The sequence below is a fragment of the Xyrauchen texanus genome, chromosome 37 (assembly GCF_025860055.1).
Source record: "Xyrauchen texanus isolate HMW12.3.18 chromosome 37, RBS_HiC_50CHRs, whole genome shotgun sequence".
NCBI lineage: Eukaryota > Metazoa > Chordata > Actinopteri > Cypriniformes > Catostomidae > Xyrauchen > Xyrauchen texanus.
The window spans coordinates 33,581,170-33,596,378 of NC_068312.1; the positions used below are offsets into that span (position 1 = coordinate 33,581,170).

The 15,209-nt window shown below is 34.8% G+C and overlaps 1 protein-coding gene across 1 annotated transcript in view; it reads right to left on the reverse strand.

Annotated features, from left to right (window-relative positions):
- LOC127631314 (TBC1 domain family member 22B-like) overlaps positions 1–7,852 on the reverse strand; it is a 54,281-nt gene extending 46,429 nt beyond the window's left edge. The window contains exon 1 of the mRNA XM_052109403.1: positions 7,609–7,852. Coding sequence (XP_051965363.1) covers positions 7,609–7,664 — 56 coding nt within the window. The 5' untranslated portion in view covers positions 7,665–7,852. The remainder of the gene's footprint in view (positions 1–7,608) is intronic.
- Between the last annotated feature and the right edge of the window lie 7,357 nt (positions 7,853–15,209).

Below are 15,209 nucleotides of genomic sequence, written 5' to 3' on the forward strand. Positions count from 1 at the left end.
CCGTTCTCCAGCGTGACAATTTCCACAGATGTGGCTGGAACACCATCCTCAAATACTCTGACAGTGTTTCCAGCAGCCCATCTCTGCAGCAGTGCTGCCCTTTACTGACACTACAGTGTAAAAACACACAGTTCTACCAGAGTATTTGATTCCCAATCGAACGGGTCTCGAGCCGGCTCTTTTTACAGCGCAAAACATATGCGCTTCTGCATAGTCCAATCATGAAAGAACCATTTTAATGAGCCGGTTCTTTTGAATTTACAATTTGGAATTACAAATTACATTCAGTGCTTCCCGTATACAAGTAAACTAATACTGATGTGCAAGTAATGAATGTCCAACTCGAAATTAAATAAGAACTGTTGAAGTCTCACAAGCCTGAATTACATTAGGCAACAAAACACAGTCTAAACTATCTCTGGAACTGTTACGGTTTATTTAATGATGACTTGCTGTGCCTCTATTAAATCAATCAGTGCAGTTACTGACTGGTTGTTCATATGACAATGTATAATTGAAGTGGAATTTTATAAAATAATAAATGAATCAATGAAATATGACATCACATTTCAAGTTGGTTTAGATTTCTTTATTTAAAATAGAATAAGGATCTATTATTGGATTGTAGTTATGTCTCTAAAAAGTCTGCAAACGCAGAGAACTGTATTCAATTTATTTCTGATTTGTTATGAAATTGATTTTGCTCTTTACAAATCTCATTATTTGGTAACAGGCAGCAGAGGGTAGTAAATGCAATAAGAATTGCATTTCTCCAAGGCCATAGCAAAGATTTCTGGGCCCCCTGACTGTATATTGCTCTGGGCCCTTTACCTATTAAGAAATATAGTTTTGAATTTGTTGTGGGCCCCCCCTGGACCTTTGGGCCCCTAGAATCATTACCACCTTTCACCCAACTAGCTACGGTCCTGCATCTCTTATTTCTAAATAATTCTTAAGAAAAAAAAAAAAAGAAAAAAAATAACTGGAATCATTACTGGAACTGTTAAGGAACCAGAATCGTAAAATTCCTAATGATTCCCAACTCTAATTAAGCGCAACAAATTGTGGTCAGCACAAACCTTATTTTTACATTTTGACAGAATATCAAGCAACCTGTCCACATTGACATCATGTGAATTTGTGCTAAGCTACAGTAGAGTTTGAGTGGACACACAATAAGAGATGTGGTAAGCATTTTCTCTTCTATTTTAAAAATGTAAAAGACCAGTTAGTTATCTTGCTACAGAAACTATGCATGATTATATGGTTATTTGCATTTTATAATGTACATTTAGCATTGTATTTCCATGCTGTCCGCAACATTTTTAGGATGCAACTAATTTTAGGGTGCAACCCACCAGCTGAGACCACTAATATAGAACACATTGAATAACATATAGTTTGGTAACATTAACAGAGAAAAATGCAGGACAAGTAAACTCTAAAACAGTTTGAATAAAATAAAAAAACGTTAAGACGTTTAAGACAATCTTGCATTGAACTAGTTCACCATTAAAATGAACAAAAAGTTTAGATGGATTTGGGCCACAATGAAATGGTAGAAAGCACGAATAAAGAGAATGAAGGGAAAAATAACTGAAAGATCAATGGTTTATGTGACAAGCAGACAGTCGACAGCTAGCAGTACTTACGGACGGTGTCTCCGTGGGTCCAGAGGTGGGTGCTGTGCTCCATATACTGGCTGTAAGCTAAGAGAGAGAAAAACTGAAGTGTGCTATGAGGGTTAATCTATGGAGGCCCATAGAGGACAGGAAGGGAATTTATTTTCTGACCGTAAGTTTCATGCGTCTATGAGAAACATATAAACAAATCAGAAATGCATCTGATTACAATAATAAAAAAATAAAAAAAACACTTCAGATCGATCACAATCTTGCTCTAAGAAAGGCTTGACACAGCGCAACAAATACAGTTTAACAGAAAGCAGGTGTCTCAATATGCTTTTAAAGTTCTTTTTAATTAGATTAAAAAAACAGCACTCCTGCACAAGACGCTGAATAAACAAAAACAAATGGAAACAAAGATGTCTAGCGCGCGTTTTACATAGAAAAACAAATGGATGGCTGCAAACGTGTTCGGTGTGAACAGCCCCTTACAGTTTGTGGAGGTACTTGGCCGTTGCATCTTGCTCGCTTATAAGCGTTTCTTAGATTAAGCAATGAGTTGTTTTGTGAGGAAAGATGTTCAACTTTGAAATTCGGTTCCAGTCTGTTGTGCTTCATCTGTTTGAACAGCCCCTCGCCCGGGCTCATAGTCTGAGCCGCTTCACCAACAAGTTCATACCACTGCTATCTGTGAATATTGCTACTTTACATACAATTGTACTGAATAAAAACAATGTGGTGTTCCGCTGTTATTATGAAGATTGAGTCTGGAGTAGTAGGAATCAGTGCAAGTGTAACACCATATGAACTGTCTATTGAAGCGTTTTCCCCCCTCATTTTACTTTTGACTTAACATTTGAGAATCTGGACCAACTAAAAAATAATATATTTATTTTATGTACATGAAAATGAAATGCTCTTTTTTAACAGCCAGGACAGAAATGTTCTATGCAATAATATAACGGTGCTGAATGGTTTATTTATTTAAATATTGTGGACTAAGGAAACAACATCAATTTAAAACTCTGACTTTAAAATTCAAATATTAGTTCATATATTAATATGTACATATTTATTTCATTTAAAAAAGCACATTACATTTTTATGGTTCAGTCAGTACTGTTTATTTTTGTAATAAAGTTCAGCACTATTTTACTTTGAGTGTTATTTTTTCAATTTTAAAAACTATCAGTTGATTAATCGGTCATAGGCAGGTACTGCCAAACTTAGTTATTGTATCGGTAAAATCCACTATCAGTTGACCTCTAGTTAGAGCAGTGTTAATAAGGCGAAATCATGGTTCATGTTAATAAGGGCATGTTTTTTGCTGGAAACCATGGTTTTGGAACTACGGAATATGTACCACATTTTAACCATGGTATATTAAATGTAACTATGCTATTTTAGGCAGATTTTATACATAGTTTTGTTATTTCTATATTATGGTTTTATCACAAACATAATATTTAAAAAAAGGTTACTTTAGCAAAACTATGATAATTGTTGTGGTTTTACTACAAATACCACAATTCAACTATGGGTACTGTAGTAAATCTATGGTCAATGTTCAAAGGGGATGGATAAATCTATTGCAAGGCAATGCAAAACTTTTGTGAGGGAACACAAAAACTATTTCAGACAATGAATTCCCATCCTTTTCCTTTAAGGGGATCCGTATGAATCCTATTTCACTCCAAAGTAAAAAAAAATAAAATATATATATATATTCTTTTTTTTTTTTTTTTTATGGCTTTGTGCCATTATTTCTGCAATGTACAATCAAAATCTAATTTTCATTATTGTAATGAAGCAATAAGCATGAAAGATACAGTGTGTATACAGTACATTTTATTCAGACTTTGTGATCTTATCCCCCCAATTCTCTTTACATTAATTTACAATGCAAAATATGCTCCAATAGGATTCATTTTCTTTATGCAAAAAACTAATTTATGTCAGTTTTTGGGTCCTCCACATTACTAAAAAAATTATGAAAGTATAAATCACCAGAATATAAGTGCTATTGTGAGTTATTGTACAATTTACAGCAGAATTGCAAGATAAGACTCAACACTGCAGTGGTGAGCAGAATTTTCAGGGTAACATAGGGCAATAGGTGCAGTCACATTGTTGAAAGGAAAATTTACAGTATGGTTTTACAAGGCCTCTTTCTGTTGATAACACTTCCACTGAAAACAACACAATATTAAATGTATTATATGCAAATGGGAGCACATGATTTGGCAAAAGGAAGTACAATGCCCCTGAAACACGGCTCATCAATTTTTATGCGAGCAGAAAATAAAAGGTAAATTACTTCCAGATATGCAATCAAGCTGCCTGAATTTGCATTAAATATTGGATTGAGAGCGAGAAGCATATTTGAGTAACCAAGCGGTTTGCCAGAGGGCAGTGTTATCTTAGACACATAGTGTTTCTTCTGCTACACACACACACACACACACACCTTTTTCACACCATAATCTAGGCTGCATATAAAAGCTAAAAAGTAAAAGACAAAAACCCAGAGGGATAACAATGCAATTAAATTCCTTTGAGAATTAAATCAACATAAAATTATAGTGTATTAACCAGGGTTTAAAGCTGAATTGTGTAATATCTGCACTACTGTTGTCACCAAATGGAACTGCAAACAGGTTTCCTGAACAACAGTATTAATCTGTCAACAAAATTATTGACAACGTTCTTTTTTTATTTTGTCAACCCTAACAAAAAGATTTTAAAAGATGTATAAGATGAGAAAATAAATAATACTGCAAGATATTAACTATACACAAACAATCAAAGAAAAATCGAGTCTCAAACAAACAGAGCAATGTTTTGATAGTGCTAGAATCACAGTGAACTCAAATCTGAAATGGCACACTTATACAGTATTTGTCTTTGTATATTCAATTGAGATTTGAGAAAGAATTTTATGACTGAAAAAAAAAATTGCTTTAAGGTCATAACTCGTAACTTTGCTTAGTCTGCTGCCACCGCGACCCGGTGATGGATGGTGGATGGTGGTCATAATTCAGTTATCAACTGACATGAAGACACATTCATTCAGTCTATCAGTTTTGCATGCTTTGTCTACTCTGTTGAATGTGATACGTTGGGGGAATTTGGACACACCTATCATTCACTCATGTTACAGCAGTATCAAGTCCACTGTGTGCCCTCATACTGCTGCGGATTCGTCTGAACAAGCAACTCAAATCTGAAATCACAACCACGCCCCAATAACGACCACATGCATTAATCTAGTCTTCCCTTTGTCAGCATTGTTTTTTGTTTGTTTTTTAAGCCTTATGTCTATCTGTACTGACTGTGAGACCACATCCTCACCGTTTAAATACATTTTGTAAGCTACGACAGATTGCTGGATATTTTGTTCATCTTCAGAACCACAGACCACAGATGAAAACACAGCTGAATAGGTGCAATGCACAAATGGGCCCATTTCACAGAAAGACAACATGTCTTATACATAACTTTTTAAATTTTTTTGTTATTTTATATGCATTTATGACATTACTGTTTGTGTTATATTACCCTGCCATTAATAATAATAAAAACAAAATACAGCTGCTGAGGGAGTGTATTGGAGTGCCCAATAATCTGGCATCTTCTCTCTTCTGACTTTTGTAATTAATTTAATAATTAATTTAATTTAATTTAATTTAATTTAATTTAATTTGACCAATTGTCACACATTATACATACATTTCTGCATATACATGGTGAAATTATTTATTTTTCACATATCCCAGCTAAGCTGGGGTCAGAGTGCAGGGTCAGCCATGATACGGCTCCTGGAGCAGAATAGGTTCAAGGGCCTTGCTCAAGGGCCCAACAGTGGTGTCTTGGTGGTGTTGGGGCTTGAACCCACGACCTTCTGATCAGTAACCCAGAGCCTTAACCACTGAGCCACCACTGCCCTACGCTATTTAATTTAACTTAACCTACGCTAAATTATAATTTTTCCTCTTTTAGAAAGTCACGGAAACATAAGAAGTGTGTTTATATTTTGCTGCTAGAGCAAATAGGAATGCAAAACTAATATTTGCTGTGGTCTCCCAATCACCGCTATATAAATTTACCCTGCCAAAGTTGAATTGTGCATTCCAAACCCTATGTGAAAAGGGTCCATTGACAATGTTAGAATTGCAGAGCCTACAATGAAAGAAATGACGAGTAAGATTTTCTTAATTTTAATTTTGCAAGTTTATGCACACAGTTTTTCTAAGTATATTTTTATGGAATTTAAGTTAAATCTACTACATTTGAATGAACTTTCATAATTAAAATGTTTTAAAATTAAAAAATGCACCACATGACATATGGAAGCTTTCCACAGGAAAGCTTGATGCATGCAATATAGTTTATGCGATAATATAACCTTGCATTACTGGCAAATTGGAGCTGCACATGCAGACCTCAACACCAAGTGCGCAAAACATGGTGGTGGTAACAATTAACAGATTTTTATTTGATTTTTTTTATCAAGCACATGTAATTGTGAATAGAAAATTAACTTAAGACTTCACAAGGCAAGAAGTTATCAAATGTAAAAAAAAAAATCTACTTTAAACATTGTTAATAAACTTGCAACAGTGAAACCATGCAAGCACATCAATTATTCAAGCCCAATGCATACTGGGTAAATTTAAGTAAAAGTGAAATTAACTTATTTTATTTACCAGTGAAATGTAATCAAATTAGCAAATAAATATGACAAGGTACATGATACGTTGTAAAAAAACTAAATAAAAAAAATTATTAGAAATAATATCTACTGAAGCATGCTAATGCATTAATTTTTACATGTTTGCATTAAAAACCAATGTAACATTTACGTAATATTTTCAAGGTCACATTTAAACTACCTTATTCAACGTAGAAAGTACTTACTCTTTTCTGCTATATTTATTTTAACACAATTTTTATAGTGTAGATTGTGTGTATAAGTTTGAGTATGCGTTGTAAAAAAAAAGCAGTCCTCTCCAATCGTCCTTAAGACAGTTTAGCAGGAGCTCCGAACAAAAACTAGATCTAGGAACACTTAGGTCAAGGTTAGGTTAACATCCTAATCAAAAGCTATTTACAATGACACTAAACTTATAGTGAGATAATGATGAGATAAGAGCATAAATGACCTCAGAGATTTTGTGTATCTTTAATGAAGCCATCATATAACAAATAAAATCAATGCTAACGTTTTAGAGTCATTAATATTCAGTATACTTGTACACCCATGGTAGCTGGACTAATAGCACCAAATCATCTGACATCACTGCAAACAAGTTCCTCCTTAGGTTGATTACGCAACTGCTTAGTAAATATCTGCTCTACAGAGCTAAAACTGTGCAGTCATCACAACCTCTCTGTTGCAAGTCACCATTCATTCACAGAGTGAAATAAACTGATTCACAGTAAGGGAACAACACTGTGAGCAAACCTACAACCTACACTAGAGCAAACACAAAAAGGCCTATCAATGCACAGTAACGACACACAGTAACACTTGCAGTAAATATCAAAACCTAATAGGCTGACTTTTTTTTTTTTTTTTACCCAAATAAATTGGAACCTAAAACATTGCATTAATACATAATTGTTTCCCTTATAAACAATTACTATGGAAACTGTAGATCCCATGAGTGAACTTTTGTAAGGGTTGGTATGAATCAACGATGATATGGCCATGAATGGAGGTCACAACAACAGTACCATGCCCCAATCTCTTTTCAAGCACAACAAGCGCTTCCGGGTGTCTGTTATGTCCAAATATGCTGTTGGCGCTTAATGATGCACAATATGCTGTCTAGATGGGCAATACATTCGATTTTGAGACACAGCCATGGTGTCTTGTATACACACCAGCTCGTCTGAGAGGAAACAAAATATATAATAACCCCAGAGCATAAAGTAACACAGTTAAACTATTTTAAAGAGCAAAATAGATTATTAAATTCACCTTCCGGGAACCTTTGCGTTTCTCCTCCAGAAATGAATCCTGTTTTCGGTGGCCATGGCGAGATTGCGCCCAATATCTCTCTCAAACAGCCATGAAACCGGACACTACGCCTTCTGCCCACATGAGCGGATGTCCAACGGCGAAAACGATGTTATTCTTTGTGTTAACGAGTGTATCTGGCTTTGTTTTGGTGAGTTATTGCGGGTATTTTGTCAACACAGACAGAGCACACATCTGTTCGGGATGGACGTCGCCATCTTGGAGATGTTTGAGGTCGAGCCGTGATTGGCTGACATGAAGAACAGGTGTATAGGAGCGGACCAATAGATTTTGAGATTTATTGGACGGAGTCGCAGTTCAAGCATTTGCTTATTCTTTCAGTTTTCATGCTATTTATTTTATTTTATTTTATTTTTTGCTATATCTGATGATGGTTTATTGAATCAGACGGCCCCAGGCGAAAATGGGGCCCCTGGTGTTAAAATATAAAATAATAATTTTAAAACATCCATAGAACCACTGCAAACATGATGAGCAGATTGTTTTTTAATGGAAAGCACTAAAAGAGACGCACTATACTGTATAGCTCAGTAGATGACAAATGACGTGTCCAATAGCTTTTTTTTACCCAACGTGAAGATGTTAGGTTAAAATGTATAAATGCATGCATAAGGGAATATTTTTATGTTCATATTTTAGATGCTGTGACAAGTCACCATTTTATCGCCTTATTTTGATCACCTTTCAACTTTCTTCTAGAAGTACAAATAAACTACTGTCTTTTAAAATGAGGTCATGGAAACTACAAGTATGATAATTACTGGGTATCATTTTATAATAAGGTTTGCATTATGTTACATCATTAATTATGTATAATACAATTTCCAGCATTTATTAATCTATGCTACTGTTAATTTATAAAAAAAAAAAAAAATACAACTGTTTATTGTTTGTACATGTTAGTTTTTATCAACTAATTTAACATATAATTTTTTATGTTAAAAATGGACTAATATATGTACAAATTACCATTAACCAAGATTATTAAGTATTGTTTATTATTAGTTAATGTTAACTAACATAGTTAACTAATGTTAACAAATACAACCATTCGTGTTGCCCATTAAAGTAAAACAAAATAAGAAAATGCAGTTTAAAATAGTTTTAGATGGTTTTACTAGTATAGGACACTGCTGACAATGCTTGAAATTCAATTTCAACTACCCGCATAATGTTTATTTAGAGCAACAAAATCAATGAAAACAAAAAGTTGGCCAGAATGTGTGCAAAAGTGAATAAAAGTTCAAACATCAGGGGAATAATGTACTGCAATGGGGTGGGGGGTTAATTATGTATAAATAAGATTACTTATTTGTGTTTATAGGGCCTATAAATACAACACCTCAAAATATATATTTGTAAACAAAGAGAGCAGAGATCTTTGCAGATAGGACGGTTTGGTTATTTTCCAGATGAATTGCTCATATGTTCACTCTATGTGAGTTTATTTGCATCTTTATATTGCAGTGTCTGAATAATGTGTCTAATAATACTGTTATAAGCCGCGCTCCAGTTCCCAGCAATGCTTTGTGTTACGAATAAATTATGCAGATTAGTGTGTACTGCTTAGCAGATTTGAGATATACTGCTGTTATTTTATTAGTTGTAACTTTCAGATATTTGTCTTTTTGTGATTATTCAGAGCTCATTTTATACTTAATATGTTGTTTTTAGTTTTCACCGTTATTGTGATTTTAAGTTAAATTATCACGTCCACACACATTGCCCACTCTATTGAATGTCTGTGAAATAGAATCCAATAGACTGCAGAGAATTACTTACAACTTACTCAGGCATGTTGGGGCCCTAGGCGGCTACCTGTATTGCTTGTAGGGCGGGTCGGCCCTGCATAGCATGGCCAAACGTGTTTACATTACTAGAGTATACACACGCACATATTACCAGAGCCATATCCATGTTACTACAGTTATTGTTCCCGATATAAAACTGTGATAACTTGATATTAGCCACCACTGTCATCAAAAATAAATTAAACACAATAATGTGGAGTGGTGGTGGTGTAGTGGGCTAAAGCACATAACTGTTAATCAGCACATAACAGTTAATCAGAAGGTCGCTGGTTCGATCCCCACAGCCACCACCACCACCATTGTGTCCTTGAGCAAGGCACTTAACTCCAGGTTGCTCCGGGGGCATTGTCCCTGTAATAAGTGCACTGTAAGTTGCTTTGGATAAAAGCTTCTGCCAAATGAATAAATGTAAATAACAGAAAGAGTCTTCCTGTCTGAAGGCTATATTACATTTGTTTTGATTGCCCCGTCATATACACATATCAAAGGTATCACAATTTTTGTTCAAATAAGAGTAGATAAGAGAAGAGTAAAATGTCTTTTACTTTTTTTTCCAGTGTTGCAGCAGCATTAATTGAAATGTAGCAGACATGTAAAACAAATATAAGCCTACAACCTACAGAAATATCCAAAAAACAGAGAATAACATCAAAAACAGGATAAAAAAAACATGGTAACATTTTATGAACATAAATACAACATACAAATAAACATATGGACATATATAAATATACAGGGTAACATGATGAATGCATGTTGTAAAGCAAACAATGTAACGATAAATGCAAATGAGCATATTATTGCACAGTCGGCGCTGTGCATGCTTTTTATCTTTATTTATTAACTGTATTCCTAAGTGGAAAAACACACACAATAATATTAATAATAATAACCCTATTGGCACAGAAAAGTCATTATCATGGACAGAGCCTCTTAAACTTCATAAAAACCATCAAGCTTTACCTAAAGTTTTCAGTCTTACAATTTTGAAGTAAATGCTGATATAATGCACAACAAAGTACATGTAAAGTACTTTGTTCATGTAGTTTGTTTTATATTCATTATTATTTAAACAATAACTTTATAACATGATTAGAACTATTTGCTTCCATGATTAACCAATAAAAAATACAATAACTGTATCATAGTTATACAGCTATTATTGCCTTTCTGCAGTAGTCTCTGTAAATAATAAGGACATTGCATTGTTTCCTTCTGTGAACACTAGATGGCACTAGTCGCACATAAAAATGAAGACACGTCAACCCACCCACAGCTCCAGGCTGATTGATATTTTATAATATGTGTCCCATATGAAACCAAATCATTGCTGCAAATATTCATCTCTTACAGCTGATTTATTATTAGTTATTTTTAACCCTCAAATTCTGTTGAAACTGACTATGCATTCTATATGTTTAAAATGCAATATGTGTGAAATAATGAGCAATAAATATGTGCAATACCCAACTTAGTCTATTTATATTTATCTAATATATCCTACCTCTTCTGCATATTACATTCCCTTGCACTATCTCTATAAAACACATTTGTATTTGTACAAAACTGAAAAAAATCACTTGCCATTATATCAAAAACAGTTGAAAGCTATTTGGTTTGTTAAATGAAGCTTAACATTGTCTTTGTGTTTGTTTTTGAGTTGCCACAGTATGCAATAGACTGGCATGTCTAAAGGTCAATATTAGGTCAAACATGGCAAAAAGAAACAGCTTTCTCTAGAAACTCATCAGTCAATCATTGTTTTGAGGACTGAAGGCGACACAATGCTTGAAATGACACTATACAGTACACTAAATTACATATAGTGTACACTACATTCTTCAAAGACAAAGGACAACTGGCTCTAACAAGGACAGAAAGAGATGTAGAAGGCCAGATGTACAACTAAACAAGAGGATAAGTACATCAGAGTCTCTAGTTTGAGAAATAGATGCCTCACATGTCCTCAGCTGACAGCTTCATTGAATTACATCCACTCAACACCAGTTTCATGTACAACAGTAAAGAGAAGACTCAGGGGTGCAGGACTCATGGGAAGAATTGCAAAGAAAACACTTTTGAAACAGAAAAACAAAAAGGAAAGGTTAGAGTGGGCAAAGAAACACAGACATTGGACAACAGATAATTAGAAAATAGTGTTATGGATCTTAACCCCATTGAGCTTTAGTGGGATCAGGTAGACTGTAAGGTGCGTGAGAAGTGCCCGACAAGACAGTCACATCTATGGCAAGTGCTACAGGAAGTGTGGGGTGAAATGTCACCTGAGTATCTGACAAACTGACACCTAGAATGCCAAAGATCTGCATAACTGTCATTGGTGCACGTGGAGTTTTTTTTGATGAGAACTCTTTGAAGTAGTTTAAGAAGTTATGAAAAAAAAAACATTCAAATTGTAATAGTCATTTTTCACAATGTTATTCAATGTCCTGCCTGTGATCAGTTGAATACAACTTTGGTGATTAAAAGTATCACTTTATTTCCATAAGTCCAAAATCTGTACATTATTTCAAACTTTTGGCTGCCAGTGTACATAATATATATTGTCTTATTGTGTATTTTATATATACTTTATATTTATATGTTTTCTATTCACTTGTGTTTATTTGTATAACATTTTCATAGATTTTTTTTTCCTGTTGTATTGTTTGTATTGGAAGCTCCTGTCACCAAGACAAGTTCCTTGTATGTGTAAGCATACTTGACAATAAAGCTCATACTGATAACATTAATGTAAATATTAACGTTTTATTTTCTCCTCGGTTTATTTTATTATGTTCCTCTGGCCAAATCAAATCCCATGTCAGCAGTGTGCCGCTTCAAAATCCTAGCAAGTGAAAAATCATTGCATTTACTCATTGTGTGGGTGTGCACCTCCCCGCCCGGCCACGCCCTCCTCCTGGTCACACACATGTTTTAAACCAAAACAGATGTAATGATGCATGTAACCAAGTTATTAACCTAATCTTAATATCAGGATAAATCATTAAATGAATGTTCTGGGTTAAAAAAAATAAATATGGGTTCCAGTGAGGCACTTGGAACACACTGGAAATGAATGGGGGCCAATCTGTGAATGTTGTTACTCACTGTTTTAAACGTATAGCCACAAGACGTAAACGATATGCATGTAAACATGATTTTAGCGTGATAAATCACTTACTAACCTCTTCTGTGTAAAGTTATATCTAATTTAACAACTTCGTTGCCATGACGATGTAATGTCAACAAACTCTAAAACACTCAAACAGCCATAAAAACAACATTTTAAACAAATTTAAGGCTCAAATAATACGCAAGTTTTAACAGAATAATTATTGTAAGTGCTTTTATAAAATTATAAGCTTCACATTTTTGCCTTTAAACCCTCCAAAAATGTACCCCATTCACTTCCATTGTAAGTGCTTCATTGTAACCTAATGTTTTTTTTTTTTTTTTTTTTAAGAAAAACGAGAAGACTAATTTATTTGTAATTGTATTAATTATATACAAATGCTGCCAACTGAGCTTAACTTGTATTGATCCAGGAACATTCCTTTAAGTATCAACCTTCGCGCTGCGCTACGAACCTGGTGACCTGAGTTCGATTCCCGCTCATGGCCAACACCAGTGACGATTATCTGAACCGGTCCCGGGCCTCCCCTAGGTCGACTCAGCCTAAAATGTGTACATGGTGCGGTGTGTAAAACATCGCCACTGGGGAGACAAAGGCGGTCTGGCGTGGTGCTGGCCACCCACCCCTTTGTGTACCGTTCCGGCCTTCATAGGTGCTCGCTAACAGCACTTGCCCCTACAGTCTGTTAAGGCTAAATGGGGGATCTTTGTCTGTGTGCGTGCGTGCGTGTGTGGGCAGGTTTATGTGGTTAACAAGGACTGTTTTATGTTAAAAACTAGTATTTACAAGGTATTATGATGTAATTGTGGTTTATGAGGACATTTCTAGTGTCCCCATGATTCATTTCTAGTGTGTGTGTGTGTGTGTGTGTGTGTGTGTGTGTGTGTGTGTTAAAATATTATGAATTTGTTATGAAATGATCTACTGTAGTACACCAACAGTATTATTCCAAAAATCGAAGTGCATGCAATAGCAAAGAAAGTTTCTATTAGAATGATGAATTAAAACCAAACAAAAATAAACACTTTAAAATAACAATGGCTGCGGATGTGTGAATGAGTAAATGTGCCCAGGCAAAGCAATTTTGTAAACATCCTTAGAGGAAAGTTGGAAATGATACTTCCTATTAACTGAAGAAGTGAAATTCATTCTTAGAACCTGTTGACTCAAATAGCTTTTGCTATTATTATTCTACAAAGGCCCTTGAAAGGGAAGAGCTTCCTCAACATTCACACTGTAACATTATTCTCCGGACACTCGAGTTTATCGAAGTTCATTGCCTGTTGCCACTAATGTGATGTTTGCCTAAAACAATCAGCATATTTTACTATTAACAATGATTTAAGGAGCTGAAAGGGAACTCTGAGGTGTATTTATTATGTTTGTGTCCCTAATGGATGTGGGAATGTTACGGGGTGTGAATGAGTTCACTCCACTCCTGTGTTTGCATTTGAGACCCTCCTGGTTGAAGAGTTGCCCCCATTACCACGCTTTCTTTGAGTTCATTTAGACCTGAGAAACACACTACACATGAAACAAAGAGATGAAAGGTCACACTGCATGCATCCTTCAGGAAAATCATGACATTTCTGGAATTCCCCTTTATTTTCAATTACCCTGTGTTTGTGTTTTTTGAAGAGTATGTGTGAATGTGTGTGAATGTGTTGTTGATTCCGGTGACACACACTCTTCCAGAGTGAGGTTATCAAGTACATGCAGCAGTCCTTTAGGCTCACGAGTCAGCAGCATGCTGACAGGAAAGCTTATTTGGCAGACAAGCCTCTTGTTCATAGGGAAAGGAGGAAGCAGGAACCAGGTTAACAACCAAAAATACTTTTAATAAAGAAAACACAACATAAAACGACTTTCCAGCATAACACAAAAGTGCACATACACAAACGTTGCTGAGTGCGTCTCTCTCCCTAATTCAATTTGGCGTCCCCGGCTCCTCTTTATCCCTCTCCCGGATGATTGGGTCGATTCAGTCCATCATTAAGACCTACTCACATTCATGTTGTTCTAAACCTATATGACTTCATTGCTTCTATGACAAAAAAAGACATGTTTTGAAGGATTTATATGCTGTTCCTTACAATAAAAGTAGTGGGGCTGTCAAACTCCCAAAACAAAGCACATACAAATAGTCCATAGCACAATGAATGCACAATTTTGACGTATAACATCATTGATGTTTGAATGATCATGAATGAAATTTTGAGATTTTATTTAAAAAAAAATATTTCACACAAAAATTCTAAATATTTTTTATAAAAGCAAACAAATAATAATGTATTTTAAATTATATATTTTTTCTTTGATTCTTTTTTTTTCTTTACCAGAGCATTTGTGTTTGATTTGTGTCTGTTCCTAACACAAACCTATTGAATGGCTTTAAAGACTTCAGCACAATATAGTTAAATAGAGTAATATAGTCATATAGATTACTTTTAGGATACTTTATGTCCTTTATGTAGCTTGACAGTGCATGGTCACTTTACACTTTCGCCGTATGAAAAAAGCAGTGAGAATATTCAAAATTTCTTCTTTTGTGTTCGACAGATATTAAATCATATGGTTTTGGTCACATGAGGATGGGT